We start from the raw sequence: 24,143 nt of genomic DNA, 5'->3' as shown, positions 1-24,143 counted from the left end.
AAAGATCGTGCAAAATGGGAAGAGCTTGAGCAATTCGATCATCATACTGCTTTTCATTCGTGATGGTACGAGTCAACGCATGTCCTTCATAACGTAGGTATTCTTCGTCGGCAAACAGAGGATGATTAAAGATGTATAGCGATGGATATGCTTTTCGTAAATGAGGAACATCTTGTAGAAATACTTCTCGTAAAGACATTATAGTCTGCAGAAACATACGACCTGTAAGCTCTTCATGCGAACGACCGGCAGCGTTCATCAAAGACAGCCTGAAAGTGTTAGTCTTTTAAATTACTGAAAGATCATTAAAGAAACATACCATTTCTCAGCTTCTGGAAAGATTTTCTTCAGTAGGGTAGAAGGAGGTGTAACTGCCCGCGGTAGGAAGAAACCATTCCCTTCAATAGGAAAACCTGCATGAGCTCGTAACGTTCGTCGAGGAACATGCGTAAGATAGTGTATTTCTAAGACCGAATGAGCCCAATGTCCTGCTCGAGCAATTTCATCTGGGGAGGCGCCACCCTGTTCCGCTAATCTAGCACCCATTCGCCTATTGACATGTGTTTTCTGATAAGTATGAACATTTGCGGCTTGTAAGGCTCCATTTATCGCTCGTCGCTGTGTGTCGTATGAGATCTCCTTAGATCTGTCTCTAGCATCGCTTAAAAGTGGAATATCGTACCAATCTGCTCGTGTTGACATATCTGGAAAGCCACTTGGAGACGGCCCACAATATAAACTGGTGATTAGTAAAGCAAACATCTTATACCGTGATTTAAACGCACCGAGCAAACAAATACAACGCCAGCAGAAATACAGGACATATTTGAGGATTCTTGTTGCGCATGAAAGCTGCATACTGAGGCTTTCCAGAAGCGTTTGTCTTAGATGAATGTAATACCATAATAATAAAAAGACAGGGGGAGGGGCCTTCATTTGTTGCTATCTCGGAAGACAAGTCGGATAACAAAAGCCTGCGTTGATTATCGCCACGGAGCATACCAAAGATCCCAGTAGCTTGCGCAAGAGCGTCTCTCAGTCCCTCTTCGTTATTTCTTTCCATGTAATGTGCAAATGATTGTTCTAATTGTCCTACGTTATCATATCCGTCGTAATAAAGTTCTGTCTGTTAAATCAAAACAATAAACGTACACTCACGTTTTCCTTTGTCCTCGTGAAGTAATTTCTTTCTACGCTCATTAAATTTTTGTAATACCGAAATAATTGTAGCTGTATGCACGCTTCTAGGCGAGCTCCAGCTATTGATACCCCTTTCTACCTGTTGCTCCCAAAGATTGACTAAAGCAGCTACCCATGCGTGTACTGTCGCCCCGGTGACTTGACATTCGAGAATGATGGATAGACCTTGTATAGTTAGCACTGATTTAGACAACAAATGATAATAAATACCAGATTTAGGCCCACTATGTTCTCTTGAAGACGGACCAGCGGTAGACAGCAGGAGTTGATCAAGATCAACTTGTGCCTCATTGAGAATGAGTTGATCTTCATCCGTTGCCCACTCAATGGTCTCATCGCCAGACGCCGTGTCTATTGCCTCGACGTCGTCATCTTCAAGTGGTAACTCATTTTCACCTGTAGAATCGACCACTTTTGACTGTTTATGTGTTTTAGACACAAGAACCACTTCATATAGAAATAAAAGGGCCAATTGCGGGGTAACTGTTGCTCTAATCATCAGCACATGGCTTTTGATGGGCCTCATGTGCCGTTCCTTTGGACATCAAGCTTGAGCGTGCTGTACCTTGACAACGACGGCTGTAATTGGCAAAAGTTGGCAGAAGTTGGCAGAAGTTGGCAGGACTAAATCTTTGACTTACTCAGTTAGCCAAGGCTTGCTCGCAACCCATTTGAACCACTTTTTTTGACGGCTTTTGTACTGTTTAATCGTATTTTCCTTGTGTTTATACTGTTGCAGTGACACGGTCTCATCAACAGCGTTCCTTGCTTGAGGAGCAACATAAGGAACGTTCCTTAGTGTGTTAGGGTTCTGTTTGGGATGACGAGGCATATTGATTGTTACAAAAGACTTGATAAAACAACAAGAACAACGGTGAGTGGTAAGATGATGACAATAGTTAAGATGCAAAACTTTTGGCAATGATATGACTACTAATCCATTAGGAAACCCATGTCGTATAACTGAAGTATAATTGGCTGTGTTTACATGTATAACTGCAGTTATACGACATAGCCTTGCTAATGGCATTAGGAATTGCAAGGGGATGCATTAGGATTCAATCTCTGAGGTGCGGGACAGTTGCCCAAAGTGGCAGTTTTGGCCGGACGGACCCAGTCCGCGCGGTGGCAAATTTTGGCTGATGCGTCCGTCCGCGTCCGGACGGGACCCCCAGATAATGTCTCCATCGTGGTGTTCAAAACTTTCTTCCAATCATGTGGATTGTCTTTCAACGCCATGGCTGACAAGCCTGTATGAACTGTCTGCGTTATAAATGGCAGACAACCTGAATCCCTCAAATCTTGTTCATAGTTGGGTAAGACAAACAAAGCGGAAGAAAGATAACCTTCCTTTTTCCATTCCACCACCATCCTCCGCATATTCACTACCTCTTGTGAGCTGGGGTTCACATGTCTACTAACTCGGTCAGATCCATATCTGAGGTTCAACCAGGGAAAGTATCCGCGTGATAGGCTATAGAGAGGTCCGAAAGGCATGTCGACAAATTCGATTTGGTTGGGATTTCGAGTTTTTGAGTAAACCTAGTTTCTTCTTTCACGTCTCAAATGGACCGAACGGGGTGTATATAAGCAGTCAGCGTGGTCGGAGATGTTGGTGAAACCCAAAGAAGGGGTTTAAAGACAAAATGGAGAGTGAACGTGAAGGGTCCGAGACGCCGGGGAACCGGGAACCGATGAGAAAGAGGCTGTTGAAAGTTTGAAAGAGATGTTCAAGGGAGACATGTAATCGTGGGGAGAATTTGAACCGAGTGGGACATGGGTTTTCAAACTCTGTAAGTAGTCGATTCTGGCTTAGAGTAGTAGTAATTCAGCACACCGTCGCAATGATCATACTCATAGCATGTATTCCTTAATGTACTCACGGGTATAGCTAGCTCTACCACTCATTATGACACAACTCCACACTACTCATACCACGCCTATCTAGTTCATTCTAAGCTTAGTCTTCCATTCCGACTCACTGCGATCACTGCATGGGCCGCGATACCTCTTTCAGTGCAATGATCTGGGGAAATTGTGAGAATAATAACGGGTCGTCATGGGGTTCTTTCTTGATGATACGTTCAATGAATTCTTGTTTGAACTTCCGTGGCGCAAGACGAGAGACGGTGAATTTGAGGGCCGAAGGTAGTATACTACTGGTTACTACTGTTCCCCAACCATTATCTTCTTCATCAAGACAAGTGGAGCAACTTTCAGAAATAGATTCTATCATTTTCCTCATGAATCGATTTGTTGTCTTTCTGTTATCTTCCATCTCACCATCACCTGAATCGATCCTATTCAGCGGATTTCGATTGTCCCACATGTGATTTTCTGATGTGAGTTTCCCTATAAACCCCATTGATTGAGTTGTGTCATCATTGAAAGTCTTACGGATTTCATCAATTTTAGTAAGATCTCCCTTGTTGATGATCACCACAAGCCAATGGTCATCTGGAAGCTGCAAGCAGGTGTTTTCCAATGTTTGTTTGACCACTGATTCCCAAGTGTTCTCGTTGCTGGTAGAAACCATTTTGGACAGAATTTTAGGAACAGTTGCCACAATGTGATTAATGAGACGAGAGTCTGATAGACAATTCAAGAGTTCAGGAAGGATGTACAACATGGTTGAATCATAACCATCATTATTGTTATCCTTGGTACATATTAAGGAATGTTCAAGGCGGGATAAAGACGAGCATCATCAAGATATTCGTCGAGAATGTCGTGTACGACCGATGCACTCTGTTCCGAAGGATCTACGGTAGACATGTTTCGATGAGACTTTTCTTAGGGATAAGTAAGTAGTTGGTCAAACGGGTTGGAATGATGTTGACACTGGGCCAAGGAGTGGTAATATATATGTATATTTGGGAAAAAGTCGGAGAATTGGGTGAGAAAAGTGAAGAAGACCTGGAGATCTGGAGACCAATAGATGAACTCCGTTCAACCCCGCCGCCACGGAGCGGACAGCGGTACAGCGGACAGCGGACATTCGTCGAATCTCCGTCACGTCCAGTCAACCCGTTAACTAAGGACTACTTTCACTGAAAGCTAAGTGTACCAACTTAATCTCTAGATGGTCATTCTACACGTCAAATAGCCATGCCAGCTGACAGAGCTGGATACACATTGTCCCTCTTCGCAATCGATGTGTCGCCATCCATGGGGGGAGAGGTGGTGGATCCGGAGAGTTTCAAGAAGACGACCAAGTTGGCTCTGGCGCAGGAATATGTGGCTAGAAGGTGTGTGCCCAAGGTGAGTGAAGATACGCTCTAGCTACACTCTCCATCCTGTCCCCTTTCCATCTACCTGAATATTCTCTTCTATTCTATCCCCGGGTATGTTTACTCCTTCTCATCAAACCAATACCGCTCCATTGACACTTCGTCTCATCTCTTCAGTTTGAACCTCAGCGAAGGTGGAAGCTCTGCTGGAGGAGCAGGTAAAGTGGATCAAGTACAAGACTGAATCATCTAGATCTCCAGCGGGCGCAAAACAGAAGCAGTTGGATTATTGTCATTCGGTGGTAGTAAGTTTTGCGGCTACAGTGGAGAAATTTGCAGTTTGACGAGATAGAAACGAACAATCAAGCACATAACGACTACACGGCCAAGAATCCAGAAGATGACGATCCAATGTATGCTCACGTAGCTTGTGATGTCGCTATACAGACTGCTAGACCTAAGATTGTGGAGACGGTGATGAATGTGGAAGTGGGAGAGCACGAGGGGAATCGTGGGTGTTCCAATTTCATCTCCCAATATCTCTACTTGTCGTCACAAATCCTCTTTTCATTTCTCACTCTCGGTCCCGCGGGAAGCTTCTTTCACCAATAGACTACAGCACTTATCTCGCCGCGACTCTATGTGTTGCCCATTCGAGTCCAACATGGAGCGTGTATGGGCTGACGACATAGCTATTTCCGCACTCATGGTCGCACTCGACATGATACAAGTTCACAAACACACCAAAAGTTGGGCTCTCGAGGTCATCCTCATTACGGATGGTGAGCAGTCTATCAATTACTGTAAATTATGTGCTAATTGTCAGGCGAGAGTAACTTTGATCAAGGCGAGTATGAGGATGCCATGGACCGATTTGACGATATGGGAGTTCAATTGAATGTGCTGTCCGTCTTTCCCTTGTAATCATATTGTGACTTACCCTACAGGGGTATCGGCTTTGACCCTCTCACGTCGCCAGTGGACAAGACAAAGTCCCGCGCCAAGGTATATTCACCTCTTTGCGAGGCTCTTGTCATCTTCTGACATGCCAGCGATTGTCCGAGAAATTCTGGCGCATTTTCATTGAAAAATTGCACGAACGTATCTCCTCCACAACTTCTTCCGAAGAGATCCTCCCCACAATCGGTTTATTCGAAGAAGCTCTGGCCGAAGCTCGTATGCCCAGACCCACCACAGTGAACAGTGCTGTTTCTCCCATCGATCTCAAAATAGGGTCTCCCGATGTGGATCCGGAACAGGCAATCATCATACCGATCAAATACTCCAAAGCGACAATGAAAGCCCGACCTCCCAGTTTATCAAAAGCTTGGAAACCCGCCATGGACCTTCAAGTGCCCATGTACAATAACGTCTATCAAAGTGGTCCGAGCCAGCTAGTATCGAGTTTTCAAGCGTCACAGGGTAGTAAAATTGACCCTACCGAGTTGGCAGGTATGATCTCGGCCGATGTGAAAGCGCATAGTACGTATGTGGTCAAACGGCAAGAGCCACCAGCCGGTACTCAAGTGCAACCCAGTCATGAAACGAGAGCTCAAGGAGAGGGGGATGTGGCACAGCTAGAAGATGGACACGAAGAGGAGATGGTAGCGAAGGAAGATATTGTCAAAGCTTGGAAGTTCGGTTCCACATGGGTACCCATGGAGGCAGATACGTTCGAGCCGTTGAATACTACGAAGGGTGTGGAGATATTGGGCTTCTTTCCTCGTGAAGCGGTAAGTCGGCTAAGAAATGCGGTCAAAGAAGTCATGTAACTGATGAGGAAGATCAAAAGACACTTGCTTATGGGAGAAGTCAGGTTCATATGGCCCGATTTGACATCTCCCAAGGCACAGCTGCAGTTTTCTTCGTTGGTCGAGGGAATGTATCTCCGAGAAATGTGTGCGGTAGTGAGATGGGTATTGAAAGACCAGTCGGATCCGATCATCGGGGCTTGTGTACCGGAGTTTAATTATCCTGGGGAGGATAAACGATTGGATTACATGTTCTGGTGTCAGGTTAGTGTAATGATTTGAGTTCCTGCACTTTCGTTTATCACAATGACTTCCTATATCCTTCAAACATTCTTCGTGTATATCGTATTGCCAGTCTCTCCAATCCCAGTCGGGCGCTAAAGATGGGTCGCTCACTATACAGCTGCCCTTTGCAGAGGACGAGCACAATTTCTGGTTTCCTTCTTTGACAGACTACAAGACTTCTTCCGGAAAAGTCATCACAGAACATCCTCTCATCCCCACTCAAGATCAGTGCGACCTGATGGACGACTTTGTCCAATCCATGGATCTAGACATCTACGCAAGGTCTCTTGCCAAAACATCTACATTGAATGCAGGAGAGGAAGGAGACGAAAAACCAGATTTGGATGTTGAAGTCGTACCGTGGTTCGAACCGGCTCGAGCTTTCAACCCCGCCATACATCGAATCAAAGAAGCGATATTTCATGCTTCTTTGACTCAAGATCTAGAGAAAGATCCATTAGGTCCGCCTCATCCTGAATTGGTGAAATATTTCGATCCACCCGAAGAACCCATACATGCCAGTGCCAAGATCACTACAAAGCTGAAAGAGGTGTTGGCGGTGAAGAAGGTTCCTCCTAGACAACGTAAGAAGGTAGTGAAAGAAGGTTTGAGGGAAGAAGAGGGCTAGTGAGTTTCTTTCCTTCTTATAACATACAATCGCTTTGTTTTCTCGTGTTTGATTCCCATTCTCTGCAAAATTATTCGGAGATGATCAATCTGATAAATAGTATCGACATAGATGAATTATTCGACGATCCATCTCTTTCTCAAAAACCAAAAGTCGAACCTGCTACCCCACAAAAGCTTAAACCCGAACCTATATCTCCACTCCAATTAAAAGCCAAGCATAACGAAAGTCAAAATCAAGAACCTTCACCCCGATCTCAACCAAAGAAAGGCAGATTGGTATCTAATCAAACTCCTTTGGAAGATTTCAACGCTCTCATAGAAGGTGAAGGGGATGTGTTTAGGAAAGCTATTCAGGATTTAGGTGAAGTGGTGAAGGAGAATGTTACGGCTAGTTTCTCCAGATCAGCTTTCCCTCTAGCTTTGGAATGTTTGAAAGCGATCAGACAGACAGCTTTGACGTATGAAGAGGTGGATACGTATAATGAGTGAGTGGGATTTCATACTCCAGGTTTTGTTGAGTTCGGAATAAAATCAGACGTTTGAGTTCTTCGACCTTAGCTCACACTTCTGGCTTAGTTTATCTGTCATCATTCCTGACGGATCCACCCCCCCCCCCCTTCCCCCTTTAGGCCCCGAGAAGCTGAAGACGGTCTCCAGCTTTGACACTTATAGGTACTCATGGGTTTCGGAAGTATAAAAGAGATGTGAACTGACTCACAGATATATCGAAGAACTGGAAGAATACGTCAAGGCGCCTGGATTCAAGCATAAAGACTTTTGGGAACGTGAGTCATGTCTTTTATCATTTCATCCACAGTATTATGCACTCGGGAATCTTCTTGTTCAGACCCGTCGACCCCTTCATACCTCCTCATCTTGTCATGAGGAGGGGTGAAGGATGTAGACCATGTGAAATAAATAACGAGGATGAGAAATCATGGGCAAATGTAAGCTGATAAATGACAGATTTCGAAAAAGAAGGGAAAGAAGTTTCAAAGATTTCACCTGAAGAAGCTAAAGCGGCTTTGGAAGGGTACGATTAATTTACATTGTCAAGTATATCTCTCATCTCTCAATCATCTGTGTGTATATAAGCAATGTATCAGTATACTTCAGACTGTCCTGCTCTCTGAACATACCCACCATCTGCTCGTTTAGACAAAGTTAAGGCTAAGAATAAGACTTATGACCCGGCATGCGGAGCCCCGCGCCACTTGGTGAACCTTGCTCACTGACGTCTATCCACCATGCTCTCGACCTACTCTCTCTACTCGTATCGCCTTTCTCTAAGCCACTCTACAAGTAGCCGCCGGAGAGATCATTCGATATGTGGTGGTCGACAGTACTCTTAGTCGGGTCTGCTTTGGCTCAGTCTTCACAGCCTTTGAGCATACAATTGACTGCTTCTTGGCCGGCGGCTCCTCTGGTGTTGGAGATTCTGTGAGTTGGTCCGTTCCAGCTGAAATTCTCTCCTTACCTGACCATACCTTGCCTCAGACCCTCCTCTCGGGACTCTCCTTGCGTCTGTACACCGACACTCACACTCCCTTATTCCCCTATCACCAATGCGCTCCTTCTCTTCACAATCGTGACAACAACTCTCTCCTTCCATATCATTCTGATCCAGTCTTTCCATAATATACCGAATCCCAATTGAACCTCGTCATCAATCAACTACGTTCCCCCTGATGTCTCAAAGCTGATAATACAGCGAAACAATCTACGACGAATCCCCTTCTTCTTACTTTCCCCTCCTTCGTCACCTCACTTCCCTTCCGCCAGATCTGTCCGACCGTGATCTCCTCTCTGCTGCCAAAGAAATGATCCTTTTCCATGATCTCTTACCGGAAACAAGTTGGGGCACGTTCGACCTGGCTCTCACCCTCCATACGGCTTCTCCCAAGATCGAAGCGTTTTATACTTGGTATGAAGCCAATGTGGTAGGGTCTGCCCCTCATAGTGATACCAATCACCATTTCGTGGATCCTGACTCAAACTATGCGAGGAAGAAAGGTGATACGGAAGGTGAAGGAGGACCGGTTGTGAGGGTCGATAAGGATGGAATGAATGATGAGGAATGTGGGAGTTGGGTGGAATGGAGGGGAAAGGGGTTTTGTGACGTTGAGTCACTGAGAAGAGATATGGAGTTGAGTATTGAAGAAGGGGCGATACATATGTCAGTCCAACAACTCTCCTCTTCCGCCTCCCCTTCAATCCATCAAAGTTCCTCGTCCTGCCTTCACTTCGAACCTCCTCGTACTGACATCCTTACATCTGGCCAGAGTTGTTCCTGTAGCTTTCCAAGATGTTTAGAGGATTGACCCACAGCGAGACTCCTGAGATTTTATTACCTTTTGATCACATCTCTGCTCCGACTGGGCTGTCTCAAGCTATATTCTACTTTGATCCCTCCTCTCCCTCCTCATCTCCTTTACTCGGTTACCTCGATCATCACGCTTCACAATATCCTTCTTTCCGTTATGTCGTCAGGTACGCACCCCCTAAGAATCGACATGAAGGACCTAAAACCCAGTTGAGTGGGTACGGTGTGGAGATGGTGTTGAAGAAAACGGATTATCTCGTAGTAGACGATCGCACGTCTAGGGGCAAAACACAGGCTCATTCGAAGTCGACTCAAGGGACTTCAAGCGCGAACCATAGCAGAATGTTCGAGATCTTGGGTGATGATCCTTGGGATCAGTGGGCAGAGCCGTTGACCAAGTCTGAAGTGCAAAGTGAGTGGTGGCTTACCATCTTGAGCATACTTCTCTTGACATGTGGCTTGGAAAATTTCCGCTACTTTGTCTTTCGATGCCCCTCAGCTGACTGTCAGACCTCGGCTTACAAGCATCGGCCCTTATCATGTCTTCAGAGGACAAGTTAGACGCGTTACTCCATCTCTCTCAAGACTTTCCCAAATACTCCGCCGCCATCGCTCGAAACATTGACATCCCACAGAATCTGGCTGCTAGACGTGAACATCTACTTACTCGTGGTCCAGCCTCTCCTACCCTCGTCATCAACGGTCGCAACTTCAAAAGCTCCGATATGAACGCATTTTCGTCAGTTCCCTACTATAGTGATGCCTCAGACTGATGAGTAGCCTTCTCAATACAATCCGCGCAGAAAGGCATCACATTCTCTCATTGTCCTCATTGGGTCTTACCCCCAAACAAGCGTTCGAATTACTGGCAGATCCTCTCATCGGTCAGTCTCAAACTTCCGATGACCCGACCGAGGGTATGGTAGATGCTAGTGACAGGGATGAAGGTGGAAAAGCTATCACGTGGTGGAACAATATCGAGAGAGACAAAAGGTGAGCTATCATCTATTCTGATCTGTGACTTATGTTAGATATTCCTCCTGGCCTAAACAGATGCAAGGTTATCTTCGTCCTCTCTACCCTGGTCAATTTCACTCCATCCGACGTAACACTTTCAATCTGGTCTTCGTGCTTGACCTAGCGTCTGTCCCGTCTTTGGATATCATCGCCGCCAGTATAAGCGGGATGATTCAGAGAGGTGTGCCGGTCAGATTCGGAATTGTGCCTATGGTGTCGCCTGAACAAGAGGATATCTGTGAGTGTACTTCTCATTCTGCCTGAAAAGATAAGATCTGACGGCGAAGCAATGCAAATGGCACGCGTCTTTCTATACGCCGTCAAGACTTTCGGCCGTGGAGTAACTCGTGATATGCTAAACGAAATTCTCAAAGCTTCTCCCAGTTCACCTGCCAATCCAGCTACTGTGCGCTTGGAAGTTGTCGAGAGGGTGTACAACTGGGCAGCTATGCAGAGCGACAAAGAATCACTTCCCTTTTCGCAAGTATTGGAATCTCACGAATTCGATCCTCAATTCAAAGCTTTGCAGACCTACACCGAAAGAGTTGCTGCTCTCAAAGAAGATGCTCCTTCAGGACACCTGTTCTTGAATGGCAAACATATTCCACTGAACGGGGTCAGTCTTTTTCAAGTGAATAAACTTGAGTCTGACATGCAGCATTGGGCAACGGCTGTACAAAGTGAAATACAAACTCAATTGGCTTTCTTACAAGAATCTGTACGTCATCATGACTGGAAAAGAGCTGATTGTAGATCATCAATAAAGTCCCTATGGAAGATGTCGCCAACTTCTTTTACGACCTACCTATGACTGCCAAAAGGAGAAACAAGCTCATTGTCCCTACTCAGATTGACAATAAGCTCAGGGCTCACAATCTTCTGGACGTCTTCAAACACGACAGCATGAATGTCCTAACCACCAACTTTGTCTATGCGGGTAAGCTGCGTGGTCTTTTCGACTGGCGCGGATAGCTTACGGCGAAGATGATTACAATCAGGCACCCATTACCATCTGGATCATAGCGGATCTAGACTCCTCAGCTGGTCGACGAACAGTAATGGACGCGTTGGAAAGCTTACAACTCCCCTCGAATCTCGCACGTATAGGATTCGTCCACGTCCCTTCTGACGTCTCCGCCACCAACGGGGCCCGACTATCGACTCTGATATACAAGCTCATGTCGTCTTCGATATTGAACGAAGTGCAACCTTCGCAACTTCTCGATGTGATACAATCACTTGAGAAAGGTGACTCGGTGGAATGGAAAGAAGGAACTCCATTACACGCTTTCTCCTCGTCCGGATGGTCAGCTGCGGATGATATTGCAGCTGCGCGATTCTGGGAGGTCGGTTCGACTATCGGGGCTGAGTTGAAAATACGCTCGTCTCATCCTCATTTGCTCATCAATGGCCGGGTGAGTGGCTACGGTTTCATCTGGGGGCACCTTCCTCGGCACATCTTTTTTGGGGGGGTTGGCTGACTAGGTAGCTGGTGGGTCCCATCACACCGAGGAGCTTTGGTGTAGCAGACTTTCAACCATTGGCGACGTTCGAATATCGCAAGCGTGTTCAACCTGTGGTAGCTCTGGTGGCTACAATGTACGAGAACATCAATTCCTTTGATAGGTCAGCTCGCTCTCCAACGTCTTCTCTAGCTGATGACCAGGACTACACTGGCAGGTATGATCGCCACTATGACAAGTATCGTCTCTGCGGCATATATCCCACCTGGTAGCGATGGGATTTTCACCCCTGCCCCTGCGCCACGGTCAAAATGGTACGAACAATTGGACGATGGAGATATGTGAGTTATCAGTATGAATGTTGTGCCTGACCTAGATGCTGATTCTTGATCAGGTCGTTCTCGGTGGGTAGGAAAGACACTGCACTTGTACATGTAGCAGCTGTTGTGGACCCTATTTCTGAGGCAGCGCAAAGATTCGCCCCCATACTCAAGGTCTGTCCTTTTGGACTTACAAAAACAAGCAGACTGACGAGTAGATGTTGTCTCAGATGGACCATGTTGCAGTCAGCGTGTATCTCGAGCCTGATCTCACAAGTACCGATGTATATCCTCTGATCTATACTCATGGTATCACAGCTTATGTGGTAGTTGAAGCTCAAACGATTCTATCGATCATCTCTATCCCCTTATCCATTGTTCGACGTTGACGGGTGAGTTCACACATCGAGAGTGTAAGCGCTGATCTGACAGAAAATCTATCGCTCCAGGATTAACATTCACAGATCTTCCCACTTCTCCAATCTATACCCTGGGACTCGATCTTCCCCCATCTTTCATAGTATCCCCCAAAACATCTCCAGTAGATCTAGATAACATTTTACTTTCAACATTACACGATCCAACTACAGTTCAATTCGAACTGAAACAATTGGTCATTGAAGGTCATGCTAGAGAAACGACCAACACTCCCCCTCGTGGTCTTCAATTACAATTAATAGCAAATGAAAAAGAAGTATCAGACACGTTAGTTATGATCAACGTCGGTTACCTTCAGTTTAAAGTTACTCCTGGAGTTTACGATCTTGATATAAGACCTGGAAGGGGACAAGAAGTTTACGAGTTGGAAAGTGTGGGAAATGAGGGATGGGATAGTAAAAGTGTCAATGAGACTGGTAGAAGAGTGACAGTGACGAGTTTTGAAGGTATGACGATTTTACCGAGGTTCGTTAGGAAGAAGGGAATGGAACAGGCGGATGTTTTACAGGAATCAGAGATTGTCCAACCTGATTCGATGGGCAAGGCTGTGTTTTCTAGGTGAGCTTTTCTCCTGTTGCCGCTCCCCTGTTCAATATCTCCCTACCCCTCCCCACACCTCGCCTAAAACAATTCCTCATCTCTCTGTCCGGTTTCCACACCTGTTCCGTCTACTCTGCTTCCGGATTTTAGGACCTAAGCCCTTGACCTCTGAGTTTGACACTCATCCATTTTGACTTCCAATATGCCAAGCTTCGTACTGTTGAAGAATGGATCGGGATCACCAAGGCCACTCGTAAACTTTCGTGGAAGGGCAGACAGACTCGACTCGGGGGAGAATCAACATGGGTCAATCATTAACGACAGGATGAAAGAACTCGTGGGAATTAAACCGGAAGAGACCAAACCAACTACCCGGCATGCAGATATCAACATCTTCACAGTAGCTTCTGGGCTTTTATATGAAGTGAGAATAGCCTCAAACCCATCCTCTTGACCAAGTTGACGTATAGCGATTCGCATCCATCATGATTCTGAGTGTTATGAGACATACTCAAAGTTCGGTCAAATTCTGGTTCATCGTAAGTCCTTCTGTCCATTTCCGTACCTTAGATCTCATTTCTTACCCATACATTTGACCTCTCGGGGAACTATTTCTGTCGTGTTGAACACTTATAAATAGGAAAACTTCCTTTCTCCCACTTTCCTAGAATTCTTACCTCATCTAGCGGAAGAATATAAATTTCAGTATGAACTTGTCACGTATAAATGGCCAAGTTGGCTTCGAGAGCAAACGGAAAAACAACGGATTATTTGGGCTTATAAGATTTTGTTTTTGGATGTACTGTTTCCCATGGATTTGGACAAAGTCATTTTTGTTGATGCGGGTGAGTTCTTTTTTCAAGCAACAGTTTCTCAAATTCATTCCGCTCTCATGTTTTGCCTACTTTCTCCTCTTCCCATCACGGCCGCTCGTCCACCCCCTCTGCCCTCACCCCTCACATCTCCCACACTCACAACCTCCCACTCACAACCTCCCACCCACAACCTCCCACTCACAACCTCCCACTGACCACCTCCCACTCACATGATGCGATCGGGTCTTCCTTTCATTTCAGTCAAGCCTCCCATAGGGCTGCAGTTGTGCCTCTCAGCTGACAAAGTGAATACTGTCGTGTGAAGTGGAGCTGACTGTCTAGACCAAATCGTCCGAGTAGACATGAAAGAACTCGTCGATGTGGACCTACACGGCCGTGTGTATGGCTATGCACCTATGGGTGATGACCGGGAGGAAATGGAAGGGTTCCGATTTTGGAAAAAAGGTTATTGGAGGGACGCCCTACGAGGAAGACCTTACCACATCAGGTAGGTCATTCGAACTTGTCTCTGTTGTCGGTGCTGACTCGCAGCGCTCTCTACGTCATTGATCTGAAACGGTTCCGACAGGTAAGTCTGTCTTCTTACAATTGAATCGTGCTGACGGCGTAGCTTGCAACAGGAGTATGTCCCATTGGCTGACCAGGAGAGATGGCTGATCAGTAGGACCGTCTTCGAAGTCAATATCATACATTATCCGCTGACCCTAATTCATTAGCCAACTTAGATCAAGATCTACCCAACTCGATGCAGGATCAAATACCTATTTACACCTTGGACCAAGATTGGTTATGGTGTCAAACATGGTGCAGCGATGAATCTCTTGCGCGAGCCAAAACAAGTCAGTCTGACTGTTCTTCTGCTCCCTCGTTCATTGACACTCTCATCTCGTTGCCTGACTCATGAACTCTCAAGTCGTACGCTCTGATACAGTACTAGCAGATGTCTGCGTTGTTGAGAACGTGCGGGCTGACAATCAGTCGATTTATGTCAGAACCCGCTTACGGTGAGCTTCTGCTCCCATGTGTTGAGAGAGCTAACGAGAGAAGAAAGAACCGAAGCTTGTCAGAGCCCGTCAGATCCCCGAATGGGACGAATATGATCGAGAGATCGCTGCTCTTGCAGCCCGGATCCAAGGTGGTTCAGGGTTGGCGGGAAGTGTGGATGATTTGGCCGGGGAGAAAGGTCGTGAATCTGAGTCAGAACCAGTGACTGGGGCATTATCCGTAGAAGAGCATGAAGAGGGAGATAAGGAAGAAGAAGAGAGGGAGGCGAAAGAAGTGGGAGAAAAAGTACGAAGGATAGATGACGAATTGTGATCTCAGTATTTCATGCACGCATTATTGAAACTTGGATCGAAACCACAAAGTTTGACTTTCATCCCATCTCCTCATCACCATCTTTCGCTACATAATCATCTTTCACTTGCATGTTTCCCTCACGTCTCCTTCCCTCGGTTCGAACACTATCTTTGCAGATCGTTCGACCTCGTCATCGCCCATTATCACGTCTGCGAAATGAACACAAGTCACATATACGACATCTCACTTCCCTCCCCTCGGCCCGGAGGAGGGTCAAATCCTCCCCTGCTTCCCCATCCAATTCAGAGAACGAGGTCGAATGGTCTTTGACAGATTTACAAAACATCAAACCGCTCAATGAAGATGAATGGTCATGGCGTCCTGTCTCACTTGGAATATCAAATGATCATACCCCAGCTCGACAAATGGGGAAGAGTTATCCTGATCAATCTCAACACGTCGGACAGAGTCCTATGGGCCAACTTGGACATAATGAAACAAACCAACCTCAAGTAGTCGGAACGAATCATCCTCAATATAATGGAACGAGCCAAACTCCACCGATTAAAATAATACGACAAACTTCAACTCGAAGAAATACCACATATAAGGAATCAGGAGGAACAAAATACGAAGATAAGGATGTTTTAGAAGAAGAACGTTTGATTTTCTCAAGACCTTTCGAACTTTCACCTAAATTATTATTGGTTGCTGCTTTAGTCAGTTTATTGTTCGGGGGTATGAGTTTGACTGTACCTATTTCTTTTTCTGAGGAAGAAGAGTGAGTCTTTGAAGTTTCCTACTTTTGTACTTTTTATCAATTTTCCTCTCGTGCTCTTTTCATTACCTCATCACCTCATCACCTCAGCAACTTCAACAGATTTATTCGAACTTACCAAACCTAAATAATCTCCTTCAATCAAGTCAATGCCATATCTAACGAATGTCACTATCATGAGAAGTCATTGAAACTCAGACATTGAGCCCACTTTTGAAATAAAAACTAAAATACAGATCCGGATCATTCTACTCCAAAGTAACAACCTACATAAAATCCTCATTCATCTATGGACTCAGAACAACACCTTTTCTCCTTTCTTTCGCTTTCCTCCTCGGACCTACACGTATAATCGTTCGACTCACTCAGATCCGTCGGACTTATCCTGGAGGAAGAAAAGAGATTTTGTTGAAGATGAAACATGCTGGTCATTTGATGTTTCCTCGGAATAGTAGGTTTTCTCAACCTAGAGAATTGAGATTAGAGGATGTAGAGGTCAGACAGATTTTAGGGAGAAGTAGTGAGTTCATCGTATGATTTCTCCTCACTTTGCTATGGACCAGGGTTTCTTTAATTGTTTTCTCTCCAACTTCCTTCTCGTGTCCCTGGTTTTTTCTTCGCTGTCTTCAAGCAGTAGTATCATTTTCAGATTCACTCGTATCTTCCAGACCAGTTGTCAGTGTAGAGTACTCTCCAAATGACTCATGGGAATGATGGAAGGAGGGTTATATGTTTCAAACGATTGATACATCGTAAATGGGAGAATCCTACATTGGGTGACACGCTGAGACCATAGAAAAACCTCGTCCATCTACATATCTCGTCTTACAGGTCAAACCCCCTCAATCACTCATGGATAGATATACATACCGTATGACTTTTCCACAGTCTTATCTCAACGTAACGGATCAGAAGTGGTTTTGAGTCCTCAGAGGATCCGGACGGTATTTGGGGATATCTATCACTCTTAGTGTTCATTTCCTCACTTCATAACATGACACAATGCATAACTTCAAGCATATATCAATCTCTGATCTTCGTAGCATAATGGATAGACTCGTATCACTCATTGACAGTATGCATGAAGTCATGTATGACGCCAAAGAGTGTCTACTGTAAAAAGAAAGAAAGACAGAGGACAGTGGGATGGAAGATGCTGGTGCGTCCGATCGCCACTCGTCATCGTCTCTTGGTCACTCCCCCCCCCCCCCACCCGCCCACACACACTACTACTCCACCTCTCTCCTTCCCTTCTTCCACAAACTACATCTCACTTCAATTCCGATCCATTCTACGTTGTATCCAACATGTCAGATCCTACCTCACAAACATCTTCCACTTCCGAGATTAACCTGGCAGTTTGATCTTCTTCTCTTCCGTGGGTCGTGAGCACGTATGGGTGATCGGAAATAGGAATGTCAAATGTCCCGCAAATGTTAAACCTCAAAAAGTCACCGTCACCATTTCACCAGATAAGACTGTAGAAGATTGAAAGATGCCATTGCGGAGAAATGCGATTTACCAAAGGATAAACAAAAGCTCATCTTTTCTGGTGAGTCTCTCCTCTTCAGTTCACTCTGATTATATCAATTCACATTTCAATCTCCACGTTGATGTTTATCTCTTCCTAGACCAAATCATCCTCATATCGCACTCCCCGTTTTAACTGTACACCCATTTCATTCTCGAAAAGCTGAGACGTTTGCGATGCTTGTCTTCATTGGGATGCTCCCCAGATGGTGATTGACGAGGAGAAAAGAACTAAAGCTTACATAAAAGGCAAGATCCTGAAAGATGAAGAACCTCTCACGACCTATAAAATGGCGGTGAGTCATGATTTTTCTCATTTGAACAGATAGATGAATCAAAAGAAGGATAAAGAAGCTGAGAATTGAAGACCGGAAACACTTTACATCTTCTCAGAATCAACAAACCGCCAGAACCACCTTCTTCTAGTCAAGTTCCCCGCTTACCTCAAATGGGAACGGGTTTAGCTGCAAATAATCCAATCGATAATGTTGCTAATATTCCTCATGTGAGTTGTTCTCATCGAAGACTTTTCCTCTCCATACTCTCATTCATCTCACCATCTCAATTATCTTGCAGGGTGACGATATACTTCATTTTAACTGTCATTCCACCACGTATGTCATTCCTCGCCACTTGATCTGTCTGGGCATTGCAAACCCATCTACGCAATACCCACTTGAGCCCGGCTCAGCAAGATTACCAATATTCACGACGATCTGTCCATCTCTCATCCTTGAAATAGATGGTCGTGGGATCGGCCAGGGATTGTTGTGAGACGTCAGCTTATAAACAGGGTTTAGGTGGATTTAACCCTTTTGCTGAGATGCAAGGCATTAACAATCTCAATGATCCCAATGCCGTAAGTTCACCTCTTTTGAGATGATGGGTACGGTCGACGGCTTACGACAGATGACGGGACTTATGAACAACCCTGAGTTTCTGAGATATATGGCGGAAAGTTTGCAACAACCTGGCGTCGTTGATCAAGTATGTGGTTTTATTCCCTTTGACCGTCAAACAATCACCTTTGACTATCCGCTTGTGAACCGGCTGAGAGACATACATATGATAAGGAATCGCGCTGACGTTTAGATGATAGCTGCCAATCCTGAGATGGCTCATATGGCACCGCAATTACGAGCTACACTGCAGTCTCCTTTTTTCAGAGAGATGTTGTCTAACCCCGAAAGCCTACGCGCTGTCAGTCCCCGTCCTTCTTTCCTTCCTCGCACAGCTTCACTCCTGATCCAGACTTTCAGACTACACTCCGCTTGACTTTCTCGTTTGCACAACCTGATGTCGAAGATCCTGTCCGTGGTGATACTGACTTCCAGATGATGCAAATGTCCGCAGCTATGGAGAATGGCGGAGGAATGCCCGGTCTTGGTGGTCTCGGTGGTCTAGGGGGAATGCTCGGTCAAACTCCTCAGCAACCTCCAGCGGCCGCTCAACCTGGCCATGCGCCCACGGACGAATTTCCAAACCTTTTTGCTCCTCAACCTACAACAGGTCAACCAGCTCCAGGTGCAGCAGCAAATCCTTTCGCCGCATTAGGCGGTCTGGGCGGTCTTGGAGGATTAGGAGGACTAGGAGGTTTGGGAGCAGGGGCCGGAGCTGGAGGTGCCAATCAACCGAACCCATTTGCAGCTCTATTTGGTGGTGGTGCGCTAGGACAGGCAGGACAACCTTCAGCAGGGGCAGTGAATCCTTGGGCCGGGTTGTTAGGTGCTGGAGCTGGAACTGGAGCTCCGAACCCATTCATGTTTGGCGGTGTACCCCCTGCTCCTCAGGATACAAGACCACCTGAAGAGATCTACGCTACTCAATTGGGACAGTTGAACGGTATGGTGAGTGTTACCTCGTCTTGACCCCACTTGACTCCTCGACGCATTCTTTTTTCGATTTATACTGCATCTCGTTGACCGATCGCTGTGGACGCTTTCCGTGGACAAGGTGAGATCGCTGACGAAGAGGGATTATGGGACGCTCAAAAGAATATCCGCGCACTTCGGAGCACAGGTGGGAATGTCGAAGCTGCTATCGAGTTGATTTTCTCTGGTCAGTTGGACAATCCTGGAAGTGGAAGTGGATGATAAGGAGATATTTGAGAAATGATTCATGATACCCCTGTATGATATATCCCCCAAAATACCTAACCTCGTCTCTTTTATAGAGTAATGTTTACCCACTGATCCTACTAATTTTCCTGCGCGATTTTGAATGTTTATAACTCCGAGATCACTTCTTGATACACGTGAACTATGTTCCACTATTTCATACCTACTTATTCTCCTTTCAAAGCTTGAGCCCAGTATGTCCCATGAGGAAAGGTGTAATCCATCATAGATTGGGGAAACATTTCTATCGAATAACCACCTTTAGGATCGGTAGGTACGCTATTTCAAGTCAGCTTCAATTCTTCATAGCTTCTCGTCTCCTTTTTTCTTCCTTTCTGACCCCCGACGTTATCCTGCCCAATCGCAGAAACACCGTGACTTCGGACCACAAAGCTTGGATGTTTGAGGGTTCCAAGTCGGAACGATATTTTTGAAATACAACCTGTGAAATTACAAGTCGAATACAATTGACGGTTTTCTATGATGGAGAAGGGGTGAAGTAAAAGAAAATTAAACTGACTTGTATCTACCATTTGAATTTATCGATACTGGATATTTGAAATGTTCATGTAAATGACTAAAAACCTAATCAGTTCCCTGTCAAAGCAGTGAAGCGAAAAGAGGAACGACTAACTCTACATATTCAAGTACGTTTCTATCCATTTTACCAGAAACGGAAATATAATCTATCAAACTTAGGTGAATCTGAATAAATAAGCGTTCTTCCACTTTCACTCATAAGTCTTTTACAATATTTTGACACGACACACTTAACATACATAGATCGGTACGATGCAGGACTCTGATACCAACATGTAGGCTGTAGGGGGGGATTTACCGACGAAATCCATTATGTACCATATGACATTACTCTACTCGAAAGGGAGAGGTGTTGAGGAAGAGAAGATACGATGTGAAAGATGAGAAGATGAGAGCGACATGTTAGGTGATTCCACTTGATGTTATGTTCTTTCCGGGGTTTTTTTGGGGGGAGAAGTGAGGATTTTGTATAAGAGATAGAAAACAATAAATAAACTCACAACATATTCACATAAACCTACTCCTCCTGCATGTGGACAAACAGGTATATCAAATTTAGAAGATAATAATAAAACAGCTAAAACTTCGTTTACACCTCCAAGTCGACATGAATCTATTTGACAAACGTCTATAGCGTTTAATTGAAGGAGTTGTTTGAACATGATCTGTTGAAGTTAGTTCATTATTTTAATCCTTCACTTGACTCTCTGTCTCTTTGTTCACGTCTACACAGCAACATTCACTCATTCTCCGACTTCTTTATCATCTACACTTGACATCTTTTCCTTTCCTTGACTATCTATTCTTCCTTGACTAATTATTCGAACTCTATCCTTGACTTCTTGTTTATCTATACTAGCTTCGTTGTGATCTTATACGTCTGCACTATCTCATTCCTTGTGTTTTTACACAGATACATTACCTCTTCCCTCCGACTCTTTGAATGAGAAAGGAAGATGGATCGCTCAGACTCACCCGATTATGAGCATGTTCACCGGTAGCTACTCCTATTCCTAATGGTCGGAGAGCTTTTCTTATGACGGAATGTCCAACTGCGTCATCTGGAGCTGTGGGTTCCTCGATGAACCATGGTTTGAGAGGTTGAAGATGTCTCATATAATCTATAGCTTGTGGTACGTCCCATACTTCTGTTTTGGATCAGTAATTTTCGTCTATACACCGTCTTGCCTCAAGTTTATTCATCGTGAGTATCCCACTGTTGAAATCACCAGACATGGCACTCTGAGCAATCAGGAGTGACCGGCTGGGAGGAAGGAAGGATGGTGTTGAGATCAATTGCATTGATCATAGAGAGAGAGATACCGTGAGGTAGTAAGCAAAGTGAAAAAGGAGAAGAGGAAAAATAGCGAGCACATATGTGTATCAAAAGATGTAAAATGGTTGCTAGCGGGGGAAAAGTGAAGATTTCGAAGAATGATACAGAAATCGACGAACGATTAGCATCAACCATCAAAACACAGCCCGTCGGTCCGGCATTCTTTCCTTCTATAGTCTTCGGGTCCACTGGCGCCCTTCCAGAGGGGATATTAGCAGGATCATCAATGATACTCCTCAACAACATCCCACGTCGGAGATCGTCTTCCCTGTCTGACCCGACTTTGAGCTGGGGCATCAGCCATGGCGCGAGAACGAGGAAGAGGAACCTACCTTAAAGTGGTTGAACCCTTGAGCTAGGGCTTCTTTCGTGAGACGTTCTACTTTTTCGTCTGAGTATCCTTATAGTCAGCTCTTGCCCGAAACTTAAGTCGCATCTCGCTCGCCTGGCACTCCATGGGACTAATCTAGCTTCAGAGGTTTCCGAAACGTGTGAGGAAAGAGAGGAAGCTATGGAAGTTCATGCAAGCAGTGCTACAGACAAGAACTGGAGAAATTGGAGGAGTACAGAAGTACAAGAGGAAGGAAAAACTCACCTAACCACCCGACACTGGTAGTATAAGCCGGATAACCACGTTCGAGTACATCAAGTTCTCTAGCTTTCTTACCCGATTCTTTCTCCTTCAGCATTGACAGAGCTTCAGAAGGGGTGAGAGCATCGGTGATGTATCTCCACGAGACTGATTTGACGAATCTGTCACAGGTTAGTTGGCCACACTTGCCGTAATCGTGACACGCATCATATCTTCTTGTCTGGACCAAGATCCTTCGCTCTTTTAGAAAGATTGGATCCCTGGATGATCCCCCCTGGTTGAATCGGCTCGCCCGGGGTCGGTTGACTCATAAAGAGGTGAAAGCAGGGCATCGACGGATTATGGAATGTATGAATAGGTTGGAAGGGGAAGAGTGGTGAAACTCACTCTTCTGGGGTAAAATCACATATCAACTTCCATAACGGCTTTTCTCTCGCTTTGGCGTACATATCCCATATAGCATTGGAAATAGCAGCCGTGGCGAGATGTATCACTCCCTTTTCCGGACCTAGCCATCGATGTTGAGGATCACTGACCACTAAAACATCAGCGCTGAACATCCTAAAACAGGTATACATGAGAGGGAAGAGAGATTTGTGATCACTGACAGAAATTCCAAAACGTTCCCATATCGGCAAATATCCCCTCGATGTCCATCCCCACCACTCGCTTTGCCACCTGTTCGATAGCGTAACAGACAATTTCGTTACCCCTTCCAATGGCTACTTGTCAGCTGAAACAGAGGGAGAAGCTCAGCTTACTGAAGGTCATTCCTTGTCCTCGAAGAGAAGAAGAGGTGGTGAATTCTATATAGGCCGCTGAATATTCGCATTCGGTATTCCTGCATGTTAACTTGGAAGTCTACTTGGTATCATATAACTTACATTGCATCGGTACCATCTCCCGTCACATTCTGTACGATCAGCTTGAACTGTGTTGAGCACGAAGATACTTTGCTCACGGTTGGGAAACGAACATCTGATCAAATCAGCTCCCACTCATCGATCAGGTGGCCGATGCGCAAACGGGGACCGAGGGACAGAGAGGGGGAAGGGGGAAGGGGTCAGCTCACCGTGAACTGTAAACGCCTGAATAGTCACTCCCGAGTTCATGATGTGCAATATCTTTTCGTTACTAGTACTCGTCGTACCGTTAACGTCGTTGTCGTCGTCTTGAACAGAGAGTCCTTGATGTCAAGAACACCGTTACCGGCAACTGTCTCGGCCCGAGCAGCCGAACCAAAGCTTCGCTCTGCCACGTGGCTAAGGAAAGGAGGTCACGTGACTTACACACCCACCCGGTGATTCCGGAGTCCCTGAATCTGGTACCGAGAACCTTTTTGTCTTTTTGTTCACCTCGTCTGATTGACAATGACACAAGGCTCATCGCCCGCTATGGGTAATAACACAATAGGAGACTGCTCACACGAGGCTGGACCGTACAAAACACAAGTCGGCTCAAATGTTCAGGAACCAGACACTGACGTTCAGGGGTCGGATGGATGTTCGAGGTTTGAAAGCAGTACTAGTTGTGGAATGTAGATCTTTGAAAGAAAAGTTATCTTTCTTATCACTACTCATATCACTCTGCTCTGCTTCATCTCACACTCACATCCTTCCAAGCTGTTCAATAATCAGTGAAAGCGATAAGAGCGAGATTCCAGGAAGCAACACGAGTTGAAGGACCTTCCAATTGATGTTGATCTGATCGTCAAAGGAATGCAATCAAACCCTTGCTTCAACATGAACATTCAAGCTTCTTCTTCTCATTCATCTTCGGTTCCCTCTTCATCCGAACGACATGTATCTCCTCTTGACAGTGATTCCTTGCCCACCCCAACACTCTCTCGACCACCGTCCACCCATTCTCCTACGACAGCTCCCAGATATACTCCGCCGACAACTGTAAGAAGCACAAC

At 45.4% G+C, this 24,143-nt stretch overlaps 5 protein-coding genes across 5 annotated transcripts; 3 read left to right on the top strand and 2 right to left on the bottom strand.

Annotated features, from left to right (window-relative positions):
* Positions 1–3,187: 3,187 nt before the first annotated feature.
* Positions 3,188–3,829, bottom strand: TREMEDRAFT_62401 (uncharacterized protein; the record flags this gene model as incomplete). The annotated part of the gene is made up of 1 exon (XM_007004637.1): positions 3,188–3,829. One exon carries the CDS (start codon positions 3,827–3,829, stop codon positions 3,188–3,190), a length of 642 nt encoding a protein of 213 aa, XP_007004699.1.
* A 441-nt stretch (positions 3,830–4,270) lies between these two features.
* TREMEDRAFT_71662 (uncharacterized protein) lies at positions 4,271–8,139 on the top strand (the record flags this gene model as incomplete). The annotated part of the gene is made up of 12 exons (XM_007004782.1): positions 4,271–4,461; positions 4,684–4,735; positions 4,783–4,941; positions 5,123–5,212; positions 5,257–5,335; positions 5,378–5,435; positions 5,483–6,163; positions 6,215–6,445; positions 6,585–7,093; positions 7,195–7,581; positions 7,817–7,881; positions 8,063–8,139. Exons 1-12 carry the CDS (start codon positions 4,309–4,311, stop codon positions 8,137–8,139), a joined length of 2,541 nt encoding a protein of 846 aa, XP_007004844.1. The 5' UTR covers positions 4,271–4,308.
* Positions 8,140–8,423: 284 nt separating this feature from the next.
* On the top strand, positions 8,424–15,376 carry TREMEDRAFT_44060 (uncharacterized protein; the record flags this gene model as incomplete). Its single annotated transcript, XM_007004469.1, has 25 exons — positions 8,424–8,536; positions 8,808–9,041; positions 9,425–9,831; positions 9,930–10,158; positions 10,200–10,412; positions 10,451–10,674; positions 10,724–11,052; positions 11,095–11,154; positions 11,190–11,373; positions 11,421–11,851; positions 11,926–12,062; positions 12,103–12,240; positions 12,294–12,393; positions 12,438–12,503; positions 12,550–12,611; positions 12,652–13,215; positions 13,522–13,621; positions 13,668–13,736; positions 13,838–14,042; positions 14,355–14,520; positions 14,565–14,601; positions 14,644–14,655; positions 14,698–14,872; positions 15,012–15,037; positions 15,081–15,376. 25 exons carry the CDS (start codon positions 8,424–8,426, stop codon positions 15,348–15,350), a joined length of 4,551 nt encoding a protein of 1,516 aa, XP_007004531.1. The 3' UTR covers positions 15,351–15,376.
* Positions 15,377–17,525: 2,149 nt separating this feature from the next.
* Positions 17,526–19,733, top strand: TREMEDRAFT_68743 (uncharacterized protein; the record flags this gene model as incomplete). Its single annotated transcript, XM_007004734.1, has 9 exons — positions 17,526–17,560; positions 17,598–17,662; positions 17,890–17,936; positions 18,008–18,145; positions 18,434–18,499; positions 18,550–18,627; positions 18,733–18,840; positions 18,975–19,487; positions 19,614–19,733. The coding sequence occupies 9 exons, from the start codon at positions 17,526–17,528 to the stop codon at positions 19,731–19,733; spliced, it is 1,170 nt and encodes a 389-aa protein (XP_007004796.1).
* Positions 19,734–19,924: 191 nt separating this feature from the next.
* TREMEDRAFT_68742 (uncharacterized protein) lies at positions 19,925–23,337 on the bottom strand (the record flags this gene model as incomplete). Its single annotated transcript, XM_007004733.1, has 14 exons — positions 19,925–20,036; positions 20,278–20,334; positions 20,392–20,462; positions 20,798–20,962; positions 21,273–21,445; positions 21,753–21,921; positions 21,966–22,033; positions 22,229–22,386; positions 22,613–22,763; positions 22,834–22,947; positions 22,987–23,066; positions 23,110–23,138; positions 23,187–23,203; positions 23,298–23,337. 14 exons carry the CDS (start codon positions 23,335–23,337, stop codon positions 19,925–19,927), a joined length of 1,404 nt encoding a protein of 467 aa, XP_007004795.1.
* Between the last annotated feature and the right edge of the window lie 806 nt (positions 23,338–24,143).

The sequence above is a fragment of the Tremella mesenterica genome, assembly GCF_000271645.1.
Source record: "Tremella mesenterica DSM 1558 unplaced genomic scaffold TREMEscaffold_5, whole genome shotgun sequence".
NCBI lineage: Eukaryota > Fungi > Basidiomycota > Tremellomycetes > Tremellales > Tremellaceae > Tremella > Tremella mesenterica.
This window is presented reverse-complemented; position numbering and strand designations above follow the sequence as displayed.